The 25804-nt window shown below is 34.2% G+C and overlaps 1 protein-coding gene across 23 annotated transcripts in view; it reads right to left on the bottom strand.

The window, feature by feature from the left end:
* Positions 1–25804, bottom strand: part of PAM (peptidylglycine alpha-amidating monooxygenase) — a 221986-nt gene that overhangs the window by 106398 nt on the left and 89784 nt on the right. For all 23 annotated transcript variants that reach the window (XM_039848359.1, XM_039848361.1, XM_039848365.1 and 20 more), the window contains one exon: positions 4746–4803. In XM_039848359.1, the coding sequence (XP_039704293.1) occupies positions 4746–4803 (58 nt within the window). The remainder of the gene's footprint in view (positions 1–4745; positions 4804–25804) is intronic.

Raw genomic sequence — 25804 nt, 5'->3', positions numbered from 1 at the left:
TACTTTATTTGTGCCATCTTAGAGCTCTCCAAGTAGCTTTCACTAAGAAACCAGAACAGCTTCCTAGGGTGCCTGTTGGAAGGTACCTAATTGTCATGTGGGAGTCAGAAGCTACATTATTCATGGTGGAGAAAATCCTAGGTCACAGAGAAGTGAAAGGATATTCACTCAACTAACCGAAAGCAGAAAGGTGACAGAGTGATTGCATGGAGATGGGGTTTACGCCCATGTTCACACACACATACACTTCTACATACTGCTGTGAAAGCCATAAAATGAAGATATATGATCATTATAACCCTGCTAGACCTTGATCTTTATAGTCACACTATGTAGTAACCCATAAACATGATAAAAATTAGGTTTTCCTGAAGTTTTCAAGGAATCTCAACATCACCTTAACATGTACTTGTTTAAGAAAGGTCACCTTTGGAAATATTCAAGTCTAACTGTGCAATCCTGCAGTAGAAATTGTTCTATATTCAAGAGAGAAGCCGATGAAAATGAAAAGCAATGAATCATTAGATTAATTTCATCTAAATTCAATGGCTATCTCATTTGTATAGTGCCATTTGATAGGTAGGGACCCACCATCATTCACTAAGGAAAAGACACATTTATTTACTGGTCATTCATGTGAGGGAAAGCAAGTGAATGAAGATGACAGTCAAATTTCTTGGCTGAGTGGGCTCCTGTCAGAGCCAATTCCTCTGAGTGTCTGTAAAACACCTTTTAGACAGCATCACAGATCAGTGGTCAAATGCAAATTTTATCTTACCTTGACCATTCCAATTCTGTAATTTCTTATTAAAACAATAAACAAAAGCAATGCTCTATGGAAAGCAATGATTTTCTTAAAAATGTAAAAATTATACCTATCTTCATAATAGTATTTCCCCAAACACCTACTTTAATTGACATTTAATGATCCAACGCAGAGAAATAAACATATCAAACACGTTGTATATGCTCATTTGTAAATACGGCAGGCATATGCATATATGAATTCCATGACAACTGTGATGGTGTCTTCTCAAAATTAAGAAGTATGTTTGTCTAAAATGAGTTACCTAATTAGTCACACAAGCATAAATTCAAAATTATGAATTATTCAAAGGCAGTTTTGGCTTTACACACCATCAAGAGAGTTTGTTTTAGTCCTAATTAGCAATCTGAATTGTATTCTTCCTTTTTAAATTTTTTTCAGAAATTTGAAAAGCAAAAGAAGAAAGTCTTTTTCTTTTCTTTTTCTATGTGCATTTAAAATTTTTTATTAAATTTATTAGGGTGACATCGGTTAATAAAATTATGTTTTAAGTGTACAATTCTATAATACATCAGCTGTATACTGCATTGTGTGTTTACTATCCACAGTTGTCTCCTTCCATCACCATATATTTTATCCTCTTCTACCTCCTTCTACCCCACCTCCCCTCTAGTAACCACTAGGTTGTATCTATGAGTTGTTTGTTTTATTTTGTTTCATTTGTTGCTTTCTGTTTTATATCCTACTTATGAGTAAAATCACTTGGTTCTCGTTTCTTCCCATCTGACTCAGAGAAAGTCCATTTCGTATGTTCTAACATTTTTATTCTTGCCTTCTAGAATTCCGCCAGGCTGTGATTTCCTTGGATTTTTATGATACTTCACATCCCCACTGCCTAGCTCAATAACCGACACATAGCGTAATTTTAAATTTGCTGAATTTATGAACAAGTGGCCTTTCTTAAAAAAAAAAAAAAATTCTCTTATATTCAAACAAGAGTATAATTTAAGGCAAAAAGGTAAAGTGGCTACTCTTGGATATATTGCCTTAAAAAATGGCCGAAGAAATAAAACACTTTTTAGTGTTCACTCATGTAGTAAGCAAACAATTATTGAGTTCCTACCATATTCTATGGCACATATCCTGCTGGCATTCAAAAAATTTAAAAACAGAGTAATGAAAACAGAATGTTTAAAATGATAAAAAGCGTCTTAATAAAATAATAAAGTATTATAGGTCTTTACAAGTCTTCATTCCCATTTCTAATCATATGATAAGGCGCCCTGAGACCCAAAATATGAGATAACCCACAAAAAGACTAATGCTTCATTCATGGAAAAATCTTGGTTACCACTAGCAAAACTTTCACTTTGAGAGTCTAGAAAAGTTATGTAAGATCACCCACCCAACATATGACCTATACTTCCAAGCCCCTTTCCTTCTGGAAATCGTTAAAGCTTCATATGTATTGGGTTTTATTTTGTAGGATAGTTTGAAGTTTATTTACTTTTTGGCAAAACTGACCAGAGTGTTCTCAGTAGAGTGTGAAGATAAGGGAATGTAAGAATAATTGTATTTGATGTGAAGAAGACAGAGATGTGCTATTACTGTATTTCAGATCCGTCTATCCACTTATAACTTCTTTCATTTCTTTCTTGTACCACTATCCCCACATCCAAATCTGTTATGACTTAAATGACATACAAGTAGGGCATCACATAGCTGGTAAGAAGCTTGGGCATGTTCCTTAACCGTTCTGACCCTCTGTTTTCTCTTTGGTAAAATGGCTTAAATATGCTTAGCTTTCAGTAGCTTAGTGTCTGGCAGGCCCTCAGTAAACAATGGCTGATGGTGGGCTAATGATATGAACAAGGATTACATACAAACTTTTGTCCTAGCGCCTGACTAAATAAGACACCAGTGTTTTTGACTGTTTTTCTAACTATAAAATGGGACTACCTTCAGGGTTGTCTTAGGAATAAATGAAATAATACATGGAAAAGTTCCCTTATTGATCCCTTATATAAATAATTTTTGGTACTTCTCTGTGGTTTTCAATTTTCTAGTTCTAATTTGCCTACACCTAAATTTCTGTGGCTGCTGGATTATGCAAATAATGGTAACCATAAATTGCCTGGGGGTAGTACATTAAAGGACTCACACTGAAGATGAAATAACCCTGTTTTGAATAGGTGAGAAAAACCTTTAATATTATGTAATCCTCCCAGCAATAAAGAGAAGAAATACTGAAAGTAGTGATTAATCTTCTAAGATCCTTTAAGGACCTTGGAACTGGAAACAGTTTAATCTTAGAAGAGAGTTGCTTAAGAAAATGAAAAAAATGTTTAGTACCCTCGCTCTAAAAGAGCCCTTTATGTGTCTCCTGTGAATATTTTTCTTGACTGAATATATTCACTTGTACTTTTCAATGTTAAATTATGTGAAAGTAAACACATTTATATTAGGAGAGCAGTAGTAATACATTCCAGGATATATATTTATAGTCCTTAGTCACCAGCTCTGAAATCATACACTACCACCAACCTCCAGAAACAAACCAGTAACCTATTAGTGGGAGACTTGTAATACTGCTGTGAAACATGACTATCATGTTAATACAGACTTGTAGAGCGGCCTTCTCTACAACGCAAGGGTGAAACAGGAGGAATCAAGACTATCTCTGAACTTGGGCAAAGAAAACACAAAATTAGTAAAGAAAAAATTTCATGTATGTAAAATTTCTTTTATGAGTAAATATTATTTTCTCTTATGCTGTCAAACATGTGGATATGAACATTTTTAATGATGAACTTATATTCTGAATCACATTTGGTGTTAAAGTACTGCAATTAGGAACTTAAATTATTTTTCTGTCTTTTTTCTTGGTTATGTTTAATTATTACACAAAGTAACAGCAATCAGGCAATATTCAACATTTCAGGGTCTGACTTTCAGTTTTAGTAATTAACCATGGGGAAAATTTTGTTTACAGGGTGTTGCTATAGGTATATTTTCTGTTGTGATCACCACTAAAGTGTGTGAAAGAAAAAAATAAATGCACATTGCTCTGGCTTCATAGGTCTAGAATGTACATTCCTGTGGGGAGCACTTCATGAAAATTCATCTTCAGATGGCCCCAAGGCTACTGTACACATTGTACAATCCATATAATAGCTGTTTCAGACAGCCCACTTGAAGATTAGTTTCAAAAGACCAAAGTACAACTCTCATTAACATATCTTTCTCTCCAAAATCAACATTTCAAACCAGAAAAGTGAAGCAGAGGAAAAAACCAAATCCATGAATAATTTGCCAATCACACCTCTTCCCTAAACAGTTAAGTCTGTCATAAGGGAGGTTTAAATTAAAACAACCTAGGTGAGAACAGATGGTGCTCTGTCACTTTTCCTATTTGATTCTAAGATTCAGTTAGGGAAGGGTCTGTCGTTTAAGAGTCCTCTTATTCGATAATATAAACAGGACCAATGTTTCTTCCATTCTCCATCCATCCCTCATTTTCTTCTTTTTCTCAGTCTCTCTCTCCTTCCTATCCATCTATCTATCTGACAGGTAAAATATTACATTCCCCAGTGTTGATTCTAAGTGCATTCGATTTATAGCATGAACCAGCAAGTAAATAAACAGTCTGTTGAGTGGAGCAGAATTAAGCATCCAGCCACAGACAGAAAGCCAATACTATACAAATGGGACCACATGGTATTGGCAGGCATTGACATCTGCATGCAACTCCTTAACTACTATTACTCATAGATCTCTCCAGATACAGTTTGTAATCTTGTCTCTCAGTGACTTTCTCTAGCTTGTTTCTGCATTAGGCATGATAAATGAAGTTTAGAAACTGACAGTAAAAGATTAAAATGCTCAAAACCACCAAAGAGAACCTTTCACTGATTTCAAATAGCTGCCCTCCCTTTAACTGCCAACTACCCCCAACCCCGCATCATCCAATAATACTCACTCACGAAGGCTTCCTCATCCGTTGGCAAGCGCATTGACATGCAGAAGTATGTATCAGACTATTAAAGAAAGAAAGATATAAAATTCAAATTAAACTGCTGTTAGTAAAACATAAATAATAACTAGTAAAAGAACGAGCTATATGACTGAAAAAGAACTATCAGTCTAGTTAAGTGAGGTTGCCTTCTGCACACTAGGTGCCAGGTTAATGGAAGAGCTAAGTCTACACCTTAGGTACTCTAAAAGTTTTTCTAAGACTCTTTCATAAACGACTTCAAATCCTATTTATAAAGCCAATTATCATGAGTGATATTTCTGGTATGTCACAGTTAAAAGACAACATTTTAGATGCTTATATAAAGAGTGAAACAGTTTAATGCACTTGATTTTAAAATGGTAGAAGTTGGTTTTGACTATTTTCCTATTTGCATAATTAAGGATTTAATTTCCTGAATCACTTCACAACTGCCAAAAATGTTAATTAGAGAAGTAGAGAGAATAAAAGCTGGTCTTAAAACATATTATATTCAATTGTTCTTCCTTACTTTAAAATTTTTATGTAGTATATTGAAGAAATAAACATTAACTCAAATTCTTCTTTCTTTTCCAGTTATTGGCCTCTTATCTAAATGGCCACTTTTCCGCTATCAGATGTATTAACATCAAGAATTTTTAGTGATAAAAATTGCAATTTAAGGGGAATGGGCTTCTGTCGGTTTATGCATTCCACTTCCTTAACAAAAAATCCATATTCACTGAAGTATGTGCTATGGTTGATAATATACCCAATACAAATAGAGACTGAACTCATTTAATAATTAATAATTCATGGATTATTACTACAGAGTGTTGGATCAAGAGACTACTGAAACAGGAATAAAGATCATTTGGGTTTCTCCAAACCTACTGGTTAGTGCCAAAAAACTGTGGAATTTGTATCTCTCTTTTTGTTTCTGTTTTAAGCAGCAAGAAAGTTCAAATACACATCAAACAAGTATATAATAATTTGAAAAATTACAGAACTATGCAGTCTTCATTACTACTTTTGTATATGCCATTTTTCTCATTTGAGCAAATTGTTTCATTTCTTAAAGGCTTTATAATTTTTTTAATTCACTCTTATTTTGCTAAGAAGGAAATGTACTGGGAAATGTACTGGGAAGGTTGCACAGTAAGGAGGTTAAGCCACATAAATGTGAGACGTGAACTGTGTACCCAAAGCCCAAGAAATATATAGGCAAAATAATGCTCAAAGATCTCACAATCATGTACAAGATTGCTCATAAGTATTTTTCCAACTTCTGAGTTATTAATTTACAAAATATACCAACTCAGTTCTAACAAAAAATACTAAGCTCAAAATTCTTTTCTATTTTATAATCCTGAGCTATGAATAAATCAGGACTGGAAGATATTTAGTGGCTATTATAGCTGCTGTTGCTACTATTACTATTTCTAGTGAACATTTATTGAATGCTTACAATGTGCCAGGCATGGTTCTCCATGTTTTCTTGTATTATATTATTTAATAGATAAAAGTATCCAATATGGTAGATGAATACTATTATGAACTCCATTTTTAAGACAATAAGAATAATAACATTTATTGAGAGCTTACTATGTGCCAGCACTGTTCTAAATACTTTACACATATTAACTCTTTTGATCCTCAAAATACATTTCTACGAAATATGTAATATTATTATCCCCATTTTCCAGATGAAGAAACTGAGGCAAACCAAGGTTAAGTAACTTTACTGTTTGTTCTAGCCAAAAGCTGGTAATAGGCGGGTAGGTTCCATCTTTCTCAATTACTTAAGTTTGTAATTATAAATCTTTTCTATGTCTAAAGCTTCTACCACCCAGAACTGTCTTCTCACATTCAAAGAAATAATTCTGCTCTGATTCTCAGCCAGTGGATGCCTTGCTCTAACTTACATCACTGCTTCCTGTCATAAAGATAAGAGAAGTTTGTTTTTCCTCTGGATAAGTGCCAATCAATAAACCCAGATGGCCTAGTCACATAGACCAACCCTCCCAACACGCCTCAGTGCCTTTCTCTTAACACCCTCAGCCTTTAAAAGGTCTGCTGTCTTTTGTTTTGGCAAAGTTGAGTTCAGTTCACACTGGACCTCCTTCCCTACTGCAATAGTTATTATTATAGGAATCTGTCCTTACTACTTTAATGTTTATCTTTGACACTAACAAATGCAGGAGCTGGGATCTGAGCATCATCATTCCAATTAATGCATTACAGATCATTCAAAGCAATGTGAATAATTAATGACTTAAAAGCAAATATAAAAAAAGTAAATTTAAAGTAGCTAAGCATATATGTATAACAAGAAAGGGTCCAAGGGTTGCAATGAAATACAAACCAAACAGAAGTTCTTTTAAATTTGGACCAATAGTTTTTGGTTTTATTTTACCTTTGAATTTATTATAAGCCACCTCAAGTTGTTTTAGAATAGACTAATCATAGGCATAAATAGATATATGAAATTCAGCAAGTTGATTCTTTTGAGAAAAAACAACTAAGCACAATAATGGTTACACATACAAAACTACTATTTATATTGAGAATTGATCATATCCATACAATAATTCTTGCTCCTATCATCAGCTGAGCAATTTAAAATGACAAAATAACTTGGGAATGTCTTTCTTCTAGCAATTTATATTTCTTGGTTTATAACTTCTTAAAAAACGAGAATGTATTCAGATTTCAAAGGTTTCTTTCCTGTTATGTTAAAACCAGTTCAAAGAAAAAAAAAAAAAAAGAACAGATCAGGGAGATCCTCTGCAGAATAATCAGTGTCCTGCAAAATTAGTTTGGGAAAGCAAAGTCCATATTAGACATTGCATCAATGGTCTAACATGCACCATCATACTCCAATTTAGGATTTCACTTATAACCAATTTTTCAAGATAAAGAATAATTCTGTTAAAAGAAAAGAAGGTAAAACTTTCTTTCTAAAAATAAGCACATTAAAAAATACAGTGTTTATCAAATCGATAATTAGCTTTCAGATGAAAGCTCTAAAGACCACAGTTCCATAGAACAAAGAATAGCTAATTCTCTGCAACTGTAAAACTGTATCAGTGATTTTGGTCTGGAGTATTCTGGTACCATAGTTTGGTTTCCAAAATTAAGTTGAGAGCTCAAGATCTATGTAAAGAAAATATACCCCTGGGGTCATTTACACATTTCAGTTGGAGGAGCCAATTCTTCAAGACAACTCAGGGATAAGTTCTGTGTCCCTTAGGCTGACTAAGTATGAGTAAGTACTCTTTTTGTGTTATTCATTTTCTTCTCCCAATTATGCTGTGAATAGGTCTAACACGCATTGCATCTTTTTTACATAAATAGAAGCTAATTCGTAGAAAGGTTTTTGATCTAAGGCCACCCAAGTAGATAGTGTCAGAGTTAGGAATAAAAGTTTTCAAGTTTATGCCTTCAGGACCATTAGAGATAATTATGTATCTTTCTTGCTACTTTCTTGCCATTACACGTTTTTTTATTTTATTTTATTTTTTTAATTTTTAATTACAATTACAGTTAACATTCAATATTACTTTCAAGTTTCGATCTAGTTAAACTGTGTGTGACTCTGGAGAGCTTTTCAACCTTTATGCCTCTGTTTTTCTACCTATAAGACTAAATCTTATTTTAAATAAAATGTAAGGTTCTTCGTAAGTAAATGAAAAACTTTTTTTTTTTTTTACAAGATATGTCACTTATTGAAGAATGGCTTGAACAATGGCCTTTGCCAAACTATTATAAACTCATTATAGCACTGGGAAAGATTATTTAGGTGACTAGAAAATATCATTTCACCAATATAGATTAATTTCTATAGCAGGTCACCATGGACTGATACTTTAAATTTAAATTCTATGCTTTAAACAATAGTCAGTTTAAGAATTTAAGGCTATAATAATGTGTAATCACATAGTTAACTACAACCAGTCCTGGGATTGAGCAACACTTCAAAACAAAAAACAAAAAAACAAACACAAAGCCTCCTGTAGCAACAATATTAAGAAAACTAGAATAATACATTTCTCAAAGTAATAAAATCATTACATCACTAATATGAGTAAGTAACCACTTGTGATTTTTGCAAGATGAACACCAGGAACACTAATTAACAATATCCTGAGGTTAGGTAAATATGACCCACAACCTCTGTCATTCAACAATACAAAAAAAAGTTCAAGAGATTTAAACACATGATTCGAACTTAGCATAAGATACCTTGTACAAGGGAGAACATTTATTGTGCCTCCATTTTTTAAAATGCCTACAGCACCTGGTATTCCTGCCTCCTTCATTTTAGAAGCTTTCCATCATAGCTATTTCCAATGATAATGCCACCAGATAGGTATTACAGACACTCTTTCAAAGATGAAAAAACAAGTTCAAAAAGGCAAATAAGTTTTTTGTGATTTAAAAAAGATTCTGGCAATTGATGAAATGGAAATTTCACCCAGTTCACTAAAGCACTTCTTTTTCCACTGTGGAAAGATAGATATTAAAAGGTTATTTTTCAACTTCCCTTTAATATTAGGAAAAAAAGGAAGTTCTTAGACAAAATTTTAGTTGTTTACTTGATTAATGGGAGAAACGAAGGAATCAAAGACATATAAAATTTAACAAGATTTATTCCAAATCCTCTAAATTTCCAATAGCACCTGGAAACATTTCACGAAAGCTGTTGACAAACCGTAACAAACCAAACTAGAGCTACAGCTATTTAATTTTTTCACCATTTTGATTCTGCAAAGTAAAGCTATTTGAAAACATACACATAATTCAGATCAATGTTTCTCTCTAACACATTCCGAAGACACAAAAACAGTACTTTACTGCCCATTATAGTAGTTCCTTCATTCGAACACACTGTCCTAGAAAGGATGCTTCTATAATTCAACCCAAACTACCAGCACGACCTTTTACAATTTTCCATATATCATCACCATGAATCCTCTTTTTCTCTCTGTGGGAAGAACACTGTATCTGAGCTTGGTGCCAGGGGACTGTCTATAAAATATTGCGGCTTCAAACTGCTAACATAATGCTCAGATGCACAAAAAGGTAGACATATAATGTGAATCTACATAGCCATGTCTCCTGGTGCTATCTGTTAAATCCGAATCAAGAGGGATATGATATTGCTGATGCCTCTTTACTGCTGCTGTTGGGAACTATCCAAGAAAAGCACAATTTTTTTTCTGACAAAAGAAGACAGTGTGCTAAAAATGGGAAAAAATGTGTTTATTACTAAAGAACTCTGATTATATTTTATTATTACCCATTTTAAACCAAGTTCTCATGCAGACAGTAACAGTAACAGCTTGCTTACATTGTTTTTTTAAAAAGTGCTCTTTATTTCGATTTATTTGTGAGACAGAGATACAGTCATTTCTATGGAATAAGCAGTTAATGAAATCAACTACTTATTCAAATCAACATGGGACAAACAAAACCATTTATATACCATTACGTGTGAAAATCGTTCACATTAAACCAGTAATTTTTGTTTTGGGAAACCAGAGGTACCATTCAGATTCTAGTGTTGAGCGCTATGATTTGATCCTGACTCGATAATATCCTCACTGCCCTTTTATTGTTCAGGCTTAAAGCATCCCTGCAGACTACCATTCCTAAGGAGACTATTCAATGTGGTGACACAAATCGGTGTGCAAACAGACACGACCCAGTTTGACCTGGATGTGGTCCTTTTGCTTATTTCTGTGGCTATCTACAAAAAATATTGTTCTCTGTAAATAGGCCATAATCCACAGAAACACTGCATTGTGGACAGTATGGTCTCTGGTAACTTTTCTCTTGTTAAATAACAAGAGCTGTGGAACCATCTCATGGTGGCAATTGTGACTTTGTGCTTTAGAACGGATGATTAAAAAGCAGGTAGTAACCTTTTTACTAACCCAGATAATGCACACTTTAAATCCAATCAAGAAAAACTGTGAAGAATCCATGAAGCCCTACATTTTCACACAGCACTCACTTTGGGTTTAAATAACTTGAGTTCTGCAAAGAACTAGTGAAAATCTCAGGGACTGAGAGTAGTTTTACCAGACCAACAAGAGAAAAGCATAAAAAGTGTTCAGTCCTTGTTCACAAGAATTTTAGTTATATTGAAAGAAAAAAAGTAATTGGAAAATTATTTTTCAAAGTTTTCTTTGAATTGATCCAGATAGAAAACAAAATCGAATTGCTAGTCCCCTGACTTTAATACATGTATATTAAGCTTATACTGACTCAGTGGTCTTTGAACTTTCAATCTCATCCTCGGGAAGTTAGAGGAATGGAAAACTATACCAAAGCAAAGATAATTTTCTAGAGTAGAAAACTCAGATTAAAAAAATTTACCTATCTGAAACCAGAACTTAAGACATTTAATTACAGATAAAATTCCTTAAACTGTCACTTTTGTATCTAGTCTACTCTAATTTCATTTTTCCTGTTAAGTATTTCTCTTATCATATAAATTTTAAAAAGTACGTCGCCTACTTATATTTATATTTATTGGGTTCTGGAAGAAATAGTCTCAATGAAGATTTTATGTTAAAATACTCCTAAATGACTATAAGTCCGTATATCTCCAAAATGCCCCACTCTTGTCCTTACCATTAAGCTAATAAGCTCCATTCCCAACAACTTTGTGGGTGTTTGTCCCAACCTAGAATATAATCTTGTAATAATGTCTGTTAGCATCCTAAGCATGTGGAATAATACCTGGCACATACTGGGAGCTCTATAAATATTTGTTGTCTTTTGCATGTATCTTCTTCTTTTGGTGGCAATAAACTCACAGTTTAAGAAAGGCTGAACTGAAACCTGTATTGTAGATATTGCTTGATTAGGGTTTTATACAGCATCACCTTTTCATATGAATTTTATCCTTCAGTTGATTCATCCCATAATCCCATTTGCATTTTTAAACTATAATCATTGTGGCTGATGATAAGATTCTCAATGCCAAGTAGCTCAAATGGAAGCTACTTTCCTGGCAAGGGCACTTCTTAGGGAATTACAAATCTGTACTAGTAAATGATGAAGAAACAAATATTTTGGTGAGGGAACATCTGTCTCAGAAATTTCACACAATTGCATTTAAGAGCAAACAAAAAGGAGCATATGAATAACAGTCTATGATTAATTGCCTAGGCACAGCAGGTGGTAATGATGGGGGATCTTCCTTGTCTTCCTGGTTACAGGGGAATTATGTGAGGGGAAACTGTACTGTTCTGAACAGGAGTTGCTGATGATCTATATTACTCACCTCCCCCAAGCTTAAGCCAGTTGTTTATGCTTTTCCTCAAGTTTCTCTGACTGTGGAAGCAGTCAATTTTATGAGCCTGTGTCAACATTACCTAGCTACACCTATGTTCCTCTCGTTGAGCACAGCTGTCCGGAAACTGACTATATCAGTCTGCTTGGAGATGCTGCAAAACAGAAAAGGCTCCACAATCACCACTCTCAAACACCATGTTTCTACGCTAAGTGGCTTACATTTGATTCTGAGACAATACAGCATCGTAGAAAAGAAGTTCTAGACTTGAATGAGTCTGTCGACTACTTTATTACTTGAGTTGCATCCTATTCTCTAAAAGTTTAAAACGAACTACCAGAAAACAAAGTGGTCGCCTCGATTTCTGTTCTTTCCGGGCCTGTTCTCATATTTCTTGCCATAGTCATCTCATTAGCACTTGCCTGTCTTTAAATCTCTTTTAAGTCCTGTATAGAAATCCATTCTTCCACCTATCCATTCATTCATTCAACGAACATACTGGTTGAACTCTCACGAACTGTGTTAAACTCATAAAACTGAGCAAATGTGCACATGATCTCTGTCTCCATAGAGCTTACAGTTTACTAGTATAACAGACAATCATACAGATAAGTATTAATTTTTTTACTGTTTTAAATGATACAGGGGAGAAATATAGATTTCTACAGCAGCCAGTAAATAAGGAAAAAATGACCTTGATGAAGGGGGCAGGCCATGCTTTAGGCACAGGAAATAGTATTATCAAAGGCCCTGCAGTTGGAGAAAACTTGGCATGATTGAGAAAACAAAAGCCGGTACATGCAGACAGGGGAAATGTATCTTAAATTGGACTGAACACAAGGCAGAACCTTGCAGTCCATGTTAAAGACTTTGGTTGTTTTATTTTATTTTTCTTTAGAGCAAGAGAAAGCCAATAACATTTAATGTAGGAAAATGACATGGAGGCTAGAATTACTCAGATGAGGCCAGTAAAAAGGCCATGTAATTGTTCAGAAAAGTGATGATAGTAGCCTGAAACTGAGTGATGGCAGCAGAGAGAAAGAGAAGAGGACAGATTTTGGACATAATTTTTAAAATGGACATGACTTGGGAATGGATTCAAATGAAAGGTAAGGGGCAATGTCAAGGCTGCTTCCTAGCTTTCTGTATTGATAGTAGCATTCCTTGAGACAAAAATCATAAGAATATGTTTGAAGATTATAAGCTTGGCGATAGATATGGAATTAGACATGTTGAATTTAAGAAGACTTTGAAAAATCTACATGTAAATGTCAAATGCGAGTTTAGAGAAAAAAAGTTTACAGATATAAATTTAAGTGACATGAAAGATGAGTGGTAATTGGGCAATGGAAGTGGAGGAGGCTGCTTTGTGAGAGTAGACAGTAAAACAGAAAAGAGCTGACAGAACTGAGAAGTGGTTGGCCAAAGAAAGATCAGCCAGGGAGTTTAGGAAAAAAAAAAAACCAGAAAAGCGTTATTTCATAGAAGCGGAAAGAAGAGAATGTTTCGAGAAGAGAATAGCTGACAATGTCACTAATCAAAAATCCATGTGTTATCAGCATTCTCATAGGGGAGGCTACAATGCACTACTATTATTTGGACGTCTACTTTGTGTATGTGTTAATATCTCTAACTTATTAAAGAGCCCAGTTCTTCCCTATAGCTCCACCTATAAGGACTATGACTGTGAACACTCTGGTGTCTTGACTCAGGCTCTCCTCAAGGCTACAGCCACGCTCACTGTCCAAGTTATTCCAAGTTATCCACAGCCTCTCTAGTGTTGTCATCTACACTGCCCCCTAATACAAAATTGTCTGCAGCAATAGTACATAGCCACAATGTTTTCCCATTAGCTCCTCTGGTGATGGTTACAGAGCATAAGGCAACTTGGAAAACAGGAAAGAAGGAAAGAACATAGATGTTTTTTCATTTTTCAAAAATGAAAAAACAAACAATAATGACACCAACAAAAACCAAACAAAGATTTAGAAAGCTGAAGAACAAAGATGGGTCAATAAGTCAATTTTTTAAAAAGTTCAAATATTCAAAATAAAACAGTATAAGGAAAATTATTTGAAGCAATTCTCATATTTATTATATAAGCTCAAACAGAGTATACTGCCACCAAGAAATGAATCTCTATGGATGCTTGCTGATTTCCAACCCAGGAAACTACTCTTGTTCCATAGACTGGTGGTGCCAACACATATCAGAATGCCTGATTTATCCTTTCAGCACACACTGATCTTAACTTCTTGAGAATTAATGAGATGATATACTATAAAAGTGCACACTTTTCACACAAAAGAGTTAGAAAAAAAGCAAATATTACAACATCAAAATAAGCAACTTTTAGTAATATTCCAACAGACTTTAGCATATTTGTATAAATGTTATAGTTCTGGACAAGGCTTCAAGTCTTCAGACATTATATATTTGTAAGGAGACTAATAATTCGAAAATATTAAACTGTTGTATTTACATTTCTCTCCCAAATGGTTCCCAGCAGCCATTCTGTTATTAGGGCCCCAAGGAAGGAGACAAGGCTAATGCTAGCTAGGAAAGGGAGAGAATATGGCGTAGCAGAATACCCTCCCAGACAGGAAAAGGAAATAAAAGGAAGCCTATGGCCAAGGGTAAGTTAATTTCATAGTCACAGATGAGATGTCAGAGTTGATACCAATTGAGGGAACGGAGCCTATGACCCCATTCATTTGATACCTCTTCCACTGCACAAGGCCATTCATGTAAGATCACTCGCTTCCATACACCTAGATTTATTCTGACAAATAAAAAAGGGTAGAGAAAGGAAACAGCTTAATCAAAAGTTGAGCTGATTATCATGACTCTGTAGAAAGTGGGATACCTTCAATTGATACTTTTAAGGTTTTTTTCCCCCTTGCTACCCAATGGGTTAGGAGCTTAAGAAGCTAAATTCAATTCATTAAAAAAAATTAACATCTTCATTTTCTTTTCATACTGAAGAATAGTGTGTAAACTGTGACTATGCTATACACATAAGCAAAGAACAATATGTAAATGTATTAATGTATTATTTACACTTTTACTATTTGTTATGCATTGATAACTAGTATGAGCATAGTATTCCACTGCCTGATAAGGTTTCCTGTGGAAAACATATAAAATGTGCAAATAATCTTGTATAGCGCAAATATATTTATGTACTCATGGTAACTATTAGAATTTTTGCCCTGAATGATCATTAATTTTTTTATTTAATTTCTGGTGGTGCTTAAAATTGGTCAAATATTTTAGGAAAGCAAAAATGGCAATGCATAGCTAGGATTATGAAAGTGTTTATCAGAAACAGTACTTTTTCCTGAGAGTGGTTTGAGCATATGGTCACTAGAATATATCACAAAGACCATACTAAATCAAATATATACCATCACAGTCATATGTAAGAAGTCTTAGAAAATGTTTATGATCACTAAGAATGATTTGGTTGCAAACTGCAGAAGACCAGCCCAAAACTAACAGAGATGTAGTCCCTTATATAACGAGAAGTCTAGTAGGACAGATGCAAGAATGGTTGTTTTATTCAGCAACTCAATATCATCAAGGACCTCGGTTCTTTCCATCTTTTAGCTTTGTCATATTCAGTATATTGCCTTTCTTCTGTAGGATTCCTTCTTTGTGATCACAAGACAGCTGTAGCAGCTATCAGTATTCTCACAGAGCAATTCCCAAAGGCCAGCAGAGAGGAAAGTCTCTTCCTTAAGTTCCTTTTTAAGAGTGAAACTTTCCCAGAAGGACTTCATCTTCAGCCAAATTCCTTTCGCATCTAAATGGCCAGAACTGTTATCACATGCCCCTCTCTAAACCAATCATTAGCAAAAGGAAAAGGAATTACCATGATTGGTTTAGTCTAATCAAGAGTCACTTTCTGGGCTAGGCAATGCCAATGCTGGAACAAAAATGGAGTTTGGTTAGCAAGAAGGGGAGGAAATGTCTGTAGAGTAGAAAACCTAGAGGTCCTGACAGCACATTTCTGAAAACAAAGAAAAAATCCTCATAATTCTAAATTTAACCAGTAGTAGATAACCTTTGGGTAACTGGGTCCATTTCAGGAAGTGTATTTACCTGCAGTGTTCGGAATTTTTGGAATTTTTGTATTCTTGTCTAGTAAAATAACTATGTCAAATGCATACTTGATTCAACACTTTCTGCTTCATCTCTTAATTAGATGCTAGATACCCTAAGATATGGGACCAAGAACAGATAAAATGCCAGTTTCCAGTTCGGCAAGCCTGACCATCTTGAGAGAAATAATGAATGGAAAGCCGATTCAATTCTAGGTTGGATAAAGACAATAATGCCTTCTGAAAAATGATATTTATTAAAAGAAAAAAAAAAAGAGTAGGTGAAGAAGAGGTACAACAAGCATGGGGTATTTATATTTAATGATGAAGTCATATATTTAACAGCGATAATCAAGGGTAAAGTCATTCTGCTTCTCTTCACCTCCCTCACAGTGATCTCATGACCTATTCATTTTCCTTAGACTTCCAACTCAAAAAAGAAAACATAGTAACAGTTTTGCATCTTTTGCCTTGAACTTCTAAGAGGAACTATAAAATTAAATATAAAAAAATTCTTTGGAATGCTCTTTGTTTTTCCTTTGCAGGTCATAAACATCTCTGTTTCAACATTAGGCATTACAGCAAAGCCCCTTTTTTGCTAGTCTGTCTTCTGCTATTGGACTGTGTTTTAAAGACTTGATTTATTCTTGTTTGTATTCCCAATAAAGCATTGATTTATTCTTGTTTGTATTCCCAAAGATCACCTGGCATAAGAACTGGGTATGCTCTGAATGTTGGTTGAATTAGTTTGTTGAATTTTGTTATGATAGATGACTAATAACCTTTCATAAAGGGCCTATTCCTACCAAAATAGCTCCAGATCATTGAGTCATTTTTTCCTTTAAGGGTTTTATTTATGCTTTTTTTAAATAAAGGCTATCGAACCAAATTTATCCCACTATAGTTTTCCAAATTCCACTGAAAGATAATATTAATAATTCAAGAAAAGAAATGACTCTACAAAGATTGTCTTCTCTTTGTATCTAAACTCCCAAAGGTAGACACTTGTCATATTGTTAATGGAGTTATTATTATAATGAGCCAAATAACTGTACAAACTGTAAATGCCCATTTTCCAGACATGTTTTTACTTGTCATCAGTTCATTTTATATTATAAACATAAATACTGCACTTCAGTGTGTGGTATCCTCTTTCAAGCCAGATTGGAAAATTCCTAATACTAAGTGAAAAAGTAAATTCGATGCTTTAAAATCAGCTTTATTTTTTTAATTTCTCTCAAATTTACAAACACACACATACACACACATGCCCAGCATGACAAGTACGATAAACTAAATAATCTTAAATTATCATTGTTATATAATCGGGTTTCTATAGTCAGTGGTCCTTTGTAGGTGTTATGAAAGAACTTGACCTTGTATATCTAGCAGTTATAGAACATAAACTGTATAAACAATACGAATTAAATTTCAGAATCAAATAGTTTACGGGGGAAAGTTTCTTTTTATAGAAGTATTTCCACTGATCAATTCAGAAGGAATGACAGAATTAGAATATTCATCATAAGCAACTTCTAATGAATCTAGGCAATAATATTCATCTATGGCCACTAAAACCAATAGGTGAAAAGCTGACAGGAAACTTTACAATGGATTAATCAATCCCACAATTCTGAATTTAACACCATAAAGACACAATCAGACATTATATGCTTCCTATAGTACTACATAACATCACCTATGAAATATTTTGCCCAAAACTCTAACCTAAGTCTGATCAAGCCTTTAAATATACCAGTATGAGAAATACGAAAAACAGAAGGACATGTTAAATGATGCAATTAGCAAACACCTAAAATGTAGAAAACTTTATAGGACAAAAATCTTGTTTTCTTCACAAATAAATTACAAGAAAAAAAAGAGAAGGAAGTCTTAAGGTTCTTAAAAGAGATATATAAACAAGATTTACCATGTGGACTACATATGGATGCTGATTCATAAAAAATATATAACCATCAGAAAAATATGACATTGTAGATGTTTGATAATATAATGGTAATAATGGTGATTGTGGTTTTGCTTGAAAATAAGGTGCTTTTCTTTTTAAAATACATACTTATATACTATGAAATGAAATGAGATTGTGTCTAGTAGATGCCCCTAAATAATTCAGTGTGTGTATTGAGGAGGAATAAAGTAGGGGGATACAGACAAACTAAGTGACTATGAGTTGATAATCATTGATGGATATTAAAAGTTTCCAATTAAAATATTTAAAATATAAAAAAATACAGTTTGTCTCCATGAATCTTTTTTTTTTTTTTAAGAATCTTTGATACCAACCTACCAACCAATTAATGCAACAACCAACAAACTGAACAACAAACATATATTGATTCTCTATATATTTTGCTTCTGGGACATAAAAATAGATATGAAAAATTCTCCTCCAGAAACTTTAGAATCTAATGAAGGAGTCAAAACCTACCATTAGGAAATAGTGAGGCGTTAAGCTTTGTGTTAGGGACTGGAAAAGTGATAGGAGTTCAGAGAAGAGAGAGATAAGAGGGTTGACTGGGTCCCAGATAAAACCTGTCAAGGCACAGGGGAAGAGGACAATTTGGCTGGGCCTAACATTCAAAGGAACTTTTCTCCTAACAAAATGATGCAGAGAGTGAGAGACACAGACAGGACTAAGAAAAAAATGAAACAACTTCTAATTTCTACTTGCGTTTGATCCTATTTGTAATGCACAGGATTTAATATAGTTTACAAATACTGTAATTTTCTTGTGAAAGACACTGTATATTGCACTAAACCATTTCTATAATGAAAGTATTAATTTGCTATATTTAATATTTAAAATATATCAGTCAAAGTTCCTTTGGAAAACAGAAGGCACAAAAAACGGGGTCAACTGAGGAGAATGTAACCAAGGAACCAAGGACTATGCTGTGGGCTAGGTTAAGAGAAGCATGTATGGGATGTTGAAACACCCCAGGGATTTATAAAGTAGCAAGCTGTTACCACTCAAAGATGTATGAGGTAAGAAGACTTAAGTTATCAAAACCAGAAACTGCTTTAAGCCATAGGAGAAGATGAGGAGCTATGGCAGAGGGAGAGAAACTCAGCCCCCATCCACCTGCTGCCCAGCAGAGGAGCAGCCAAGGAGATAAATGCCCTGACCTTATCCTCTGCCTTTCCAGTCTTCTTGCCACTTCTCTCCACTGGCTACAGCCAACGAGAAGCCAGAGAGCATGGGAGCCTGTTGATGGTGTCCATAAAGGGCAGTCTCCTGGAGCCAGGAGTAGGCTGAAGAGAGTGGAAAGTACTACTGGAGAGGCCAATGGAGAATGTCCAGCATTTGGAATACTTCTCTGCTTTTGTACTCCTGCTTTGGCATTTCTTAATATTTAAAAAATGATCAAATGGAAGCCTCAAAAAAAGGAGGTGATCCAGGCTTCTCTTAGCATCTTAGAGGCCCTGAACAGAGAAGCTGAGTCTCTATATAGGAGGGGAAGAGTTCAGATAAACAGAGGAAAGAGGAAGACCTGCTGAGCTGAAAACTTGGTTTGAACAAAATCCAGAGATGGGAGTAAGTGTGGTGAAAGCAGTGACAATGTGATAACTAAACTAACAGGCACAGAGGTGACATTTTAGAAAGTTCGGAAAGGAAGTTGGACAGATTTAATAAAGCCAGTTAAAAAAAAGGAATTGGGAGATGAGGAGAATTTAGATTTGATCTGTTTACATGTGATGCTAGTCACAGCCAGGGAGTGAGGGGTGAGGTATGAAATCATGAGTGTAGCTCTTTAGAAGAACACTTTGATGGAACTGAGAGTAAACAATGTGGACACAATGGGAGGGAGGGAAGCAAGAGAGTCTGGAAACAAACCAGAAGGTTTGTTCCCATTTGGGTTAAGCCTATTAACGAGAAAGTAACTGTGTAAATCTGCCCATTCATCTAGCCACATGTCCCATATGTCCCATATGTCTAACTATCCCACAAATATATACTGAGTCTACTACTACCAGGCCATGGACTAGACAGGGAGGAAATAATGGTGAGAAGGTGTGTTGCCTTCATAATAGTCTGCAGTCTGATGAGGACACAGAAGCATAACTTGAGTAATGACACGGACGAATGTAAAACTGTAGCTGTGAACGGTACCTTGAAAAGAGGCATAACGTGTTCTGAGAGCTATGACAGCTCCTAAAAGGTGAGGTGGGGGTAGATAGGAGGGATAGTGGGGAATGGGAGGTGGTCAGGAAAAGCTTCTCTGAGAACGTGATGCTCAGGTTCAGATCTGAAAGCTAGGAAGGTATTACCCTGAACAGACAGGGAGGGAAGAACAAGATACTGTAAGGGCAGTCTCTGGACAGGGAGTGTAAGAAGCGTGGGGGATGAAAGAAAACCAGCGTGGTTGGACAGAGAGGAAAAGGGACAAATGTGAAAGATATTTCAAAGGAAGAAATAAAAAGAATTGAAGACACCTAGAATTTAGACCATTAAGGAGGTAAACAGTTTAATGCTTTTCCAATCATTTTAATCAAGGAGATGAGACATTTAACTGCCTAATAAATCTGTATTTGCTAATGTGTTTTGTGCCTTGAACAATAAATATCTAATTTCAACAAATATTCATTAGGCACTGTGCAAGTCATTGAGAATACAGCTTTAATAGACAATCTTTATTACATCATACGGGTCATCAGCCAACTTGCTCTCATTAATATATACTCAAGAGCAGAAGAAACAGCTAGGCATAAATTCAAGGAAGGTCTATTAACCAACAAATATTCATTCAGTACCTTGTATGTGCAAAACAGGTACAAAATACTATGTAAATAATACGTTGTCTGCAGCACAGGTATGAGCTGGACTCTTTTAAATATAGATTTTTTTTTTTGCTCAGTATGAGCTTAAACAAACAAAAATATGCACAATGATGAATATAAGATGTAGGCATTGGTTTCAGAGACCTCTTAGTGTGAGAGATTTAAGATATGAAAATAATGAATCACTATAAGTGACAATATAACAGGTCTGTAAGAGTGATACAAATTATCATGGCACTCAGATCACATCACTTTGAGTGAATCAGGTAGGTTCATAGGAAAAGGGACTCATTCTGTAACTTAACGAATGGAGTATGATTTCAATAGATGAAGATGCAGAGCAAAGAAATTATAACAGGCAGAAAGAATAAGATCAGGAGGTTCAAAGGCATCTAGGAATAACAAATAGGCTAAGTGTGGTAGGAAATGGTTAGCTAACAAGGCTATTTCATTCATTGCAATACACAATAGTTCAGGTATAACAACTGACTGTATATTGGTGTCACAATGGTGACATAGGTTATTTGATAAAAGCCCAGGGGAGAAAATGGTCTGGCAGACTGATATTTAGAATGGGAACAGCTGGAAAAATCATTTATATCTTGTTTACATTTCAATGTCCAGGTAAAATTACTTCAAAAAATTTTACATATGCCTGAACTCTACTAATATTAAAATATATGTGAGGATATCTTTAGATTTCACTAGTAGGTCTGAATTATCTCAAAGAAAAAGCTCATTCTCAATGACTTCCCAAACTGACTTCCACAATGAAGAGACAAGATCATTCTTTAATTAATGTTTCTTCATAACAGAATGATTCACAGGTTTGCAAATTTCTATTCTCTATAAAGTTCTTAATCACAATAAATACATTCTGGAAGGTTTATTAAAATAAATGGAAGGAAACTATCTTGGATTCATATATTTGTGAACTTATTTTGGACAACTGACATTTTTGGATCCTGGGAAATATGTACTTGTTGAGGAAAGAAGGGAAATGAGGAAATAAATAATACAAAGACTTTCAATAAACTTGGAGTCTTCCAACAGATGCAGACCCGATCGCATTCAAAGAGTGCTAAATTCGGATTTTATTTGCTTCGGTGGTACTTTATCTCTGGCTGTTTGTAGAAGGTTTTCAGGTCATCACAAACCAAAGTGAAAAGGAAATGTTGTAGGCAGTAACTATATTAAATACCTTATTTATTTCAACTGACTCCTGCCATAATTGATCGGAGGACTAAAGTCCCCTTACATCTAACAGCCATGGGTTTCTAGGTCCAAGTTTAACGGTGCTGACTAAATAAATGATAGGTAGAAGACAGAACAGTATATAACCTCTGACAGAGTCCAGGAATTCATGTTGAGTAAGATAATTTTTTTACTCTCAACTCTGAGCTATTTAGGGCAGGAACTTAATTTCCTCACCCCTGAGCAAAATTTTCTCTGTTTTGTATTATAGAGTGGTTATGACAGCAGAAAAACAACACAGAGACTGTTTTTCAACTTCTAAACTTGTTTGACCTCTCTACAGTCACCTCTTTCATACTTGCATTTACCCAGGCTGCCAATCTATCTTCTTTCTTATATTTACTGTGTCTGCCTTCAAAGTCTGAGGCAACTAGTTGAAACCACAACAGTAAAATATCTGTGACTAGTGCCTTAGTATTTTTGAAAAATACATTAAGAAGACAAAATTAATATTTTAACATGTCCAAAATGGGGACGTTAAAGATTATAACAACATCAATTGTAGAAATAGGGAGGTAAATAGAGAATTTGCATTTTATAGCAAAATGATCATTCAGTTGGAAGCAAATGATTTAATCATAGTTCGGTACAGTTTAACACATGAAATAATTTTTATTTCCATAAATGGTGAAGGCTGAAATAGTTTAGTGGTATTTTTCTGCTCATATTTAATTCGACGTCAGTTTTTGTTAAGAGTTTGTTGTTTTATTTTGTATTCTATTTCCAAATTAAAACATTTTAAAAATAGTCAAGTAAAGCTTTTTCATTCCTATATAAAATTATTAAATAAGGGTATTAAAACGCTGTGTGCACATCTAAGATCTATGAAAGGAAATACTCCAGTCTCTCAGAATCATCATTTGCCCTTTGCAAATCGATGTTGCCATGGCAAATGTTTTCACTTCTCACTGGATTAGCTGAGGGCGGGAGGGTGATACAACGTACAGACAGCAATGGACTTGCTGTTTTTTTATACTCTCCTCTTCAAAAATGCTCTCAGGTTTGTGGGGTGGTGACTTTTGCATGCTAAGACAGAGGTATTCCTTTAATGTGTATGTCAGATTTGTCCCTTTAAATATGATTAAGTAGAATACATTATCTGTGAAAAGCGATCTGTGCCTTGAAAGTGTATTTTTGCTTAAAGAATGCAGCATGCATGTGGAATGGTTCCAAATGCTCCTCTTGAATAGGGTTATTGAAATATTAATTCGGACTACATAAATCTGAAAATAAGTGAAACAAAAGATTTTTTCTGGTGGCTAATAAGTGCAAAGAGAATCACACTTCTTGCTAATGCAGAAAGATATGCATGATCACCTTCCACAAATATCTGCAGATCAACTCTGATAGAATGACCCCCTGCAAATCTGGCTCTGTTTGTTTAAGCGTATCCCAAATTTCCTCAATTCTTTAATTAATCAGGCTCTCTTAATAGCATTGTTACAAAGCAGAAGGAATAGGAATTAAAAATTTATCAATTAGAGGCATTGTGTGGAAAACCCCTCTAGAGATTTCTAGAACATTAAGGGTTTATATCAGAAAGGTAGAAGATGCTTTGTTTTGATATTCTTTTTTGTTAGTGATATAATTTATTTCTTTATTAATTTTAACAATTATAAAATAATAGATCTTTTTAATGATAAAACAACTTAGATATATATACCAAAAAGCTGTTGTCATCCTCCTCCATTGCTACCTCTTCAAGGGACCTGTGTTTACAGTTTAATGTGCTTCCTTCCAACTTCCTCTTTGCCGGTACAAAGATATATAACCAAACAGATGCACAAGTATAGGGGTTTTGTTATTATTTATTTTTATTAAGATAAGATCACACTTCACACATGACTGTGCAGTTTGCTTCTGTCACTTAATACACAATGACAGTACTTCTAGGGCAAGACATGTACACCTAGCTCAGTCTTTCACTTATTACATAGTATTCTACAGAATAATCTCCCACAATTTTAAGGATAGGAGCATTTCTACTTTAAAAGATAATTGCAGATCTTTCCTCAAAAGCTTGTGGCAATGCACCCTCCCACCAATAATGTATGAGACTGACCATGTCTTTTCATTCTTAAAAGTCTGTATATTATAGTTCTTTTAAAGATTTCTTTTGCCAAATTAATGGGTGAAAAAATATGGTATCTCTTTTTTCCTTTAATTTTTATGATTATTAACACGGTTGAACTTTTTTCATTCTGTTAATTTAGCATTAATATTCATTTGTTTTTCTTCTGGTTTGCTTGTCTTCTCAGTAGTCTGTGGGACCTCTTTTTATACATGGCATATTACCCCTTTTTCTGTCATATGTGTTCTTGGTTAAGTAATTCTCATCTTTAAAAGTTTGTAAATGTGCATGTGTGTGTGTGTGCATGTGTGTGTGTAAAAATATAAAATGTTTTTACCTTTCCAGTCTCTTTTATAGTTGGTGGTCTGGTCAGTTCTTAGATTGATTTGGATAGCTAAGTATTTTCTAGAAAATCACCCATTTTCTCAAGATTATAAAATTGACCGACATAGAGTTGCACAGTGTCTAAATTATCCTTTACACTTTCTAATACTTAATAATGTGTATTTTTTGCACTTTTTTATCCTTACTTAGGCTTGTCATGAGTTTATCTGTTTTAATGGATGTTTCAAAGAAGTCATTTCTAATTTTGTTTATACTTTCTATTTTAACCTATTTTATTAATATCTGCTTTTATCTTTATTACTTTTCATTGACTTGATTGCTCTTTTTCTCCTTCATTAAGTTGAATGTTCATATAAATTTACTTTCCAATTTTCATATAAAAGAATTTAAGAATATCAATTTTTCTCTGAGTATTGCTTCAGTTGGGTCTCATGAATTTTATAAGTATTTTCCTTGCCATTACTATCTAGATAATTTATAATTTCAATTTTTATTTTTCTACTTGTTTCAGAAGTTGTGTAGAAAAATGGTCCTTAATTTCTAAGTAGTTAAGTTTTCCATGACATCTTTTCATGGTCTATTTCTAGTTTTATTGGATTACTATCAGAGGATGAGAGCTATAAAAATCTATCATAGCCAAAGGAAGTTTCTTAATGTCTAGCTATGTGATTTTTGATAAAAGTTCGAAATGCATAAAAAAAGAATGTTCTCTTCCTAAATTGTAAAATTTTATATCCACATAGATATTAAATTATATTTACTATATGTAAATATATATTAAATTATCCTGTTGATTAACATATTCGAATACATTGTACTCTTCTCTTTTGGAGTCTATTGGATATACCAAACATCCATCAATAATTGTATTTTAACCAACTTCACTTTGAATTTTTGTTTTCACATGTTTGGCACATTTTTTTTGGTGTCTAGAGCTATATAACTGTTCTCTTAGCAAATTGTACATACCAGATTCTTTTACTATTACTAGATTCTTTTAATGACAAAATTATAAGGTTGAGGTTCTGATTACTTCATCTGTCTGTAGCACTATTTCTAGAATGGTGCCTTTATAGAGTCTAAGTATACATTTCCAAATCTTTCTCCCTACCCATTGAACTACATTCTTCAAATCCTCCTACTTCTACAAAGTTTTTCTTAATAAAGC

This window comes from Pteropus medius, unplaced genomic scaffold (assembly GCF_902729225.1).
Source record: "Pteropus medius unplaced genomic scaffold, Ma_sr-lr_union100, whole genome shotgun sequence".
NCBI lineage: Eukaryota > Metazoa > Chordata > Mammalia > Chiroptera > Pteropodidae > Pteropus > Pteropus medius.
This window is presented reverse-complemented; position numbering and strand designations above follow the sequence as displayed.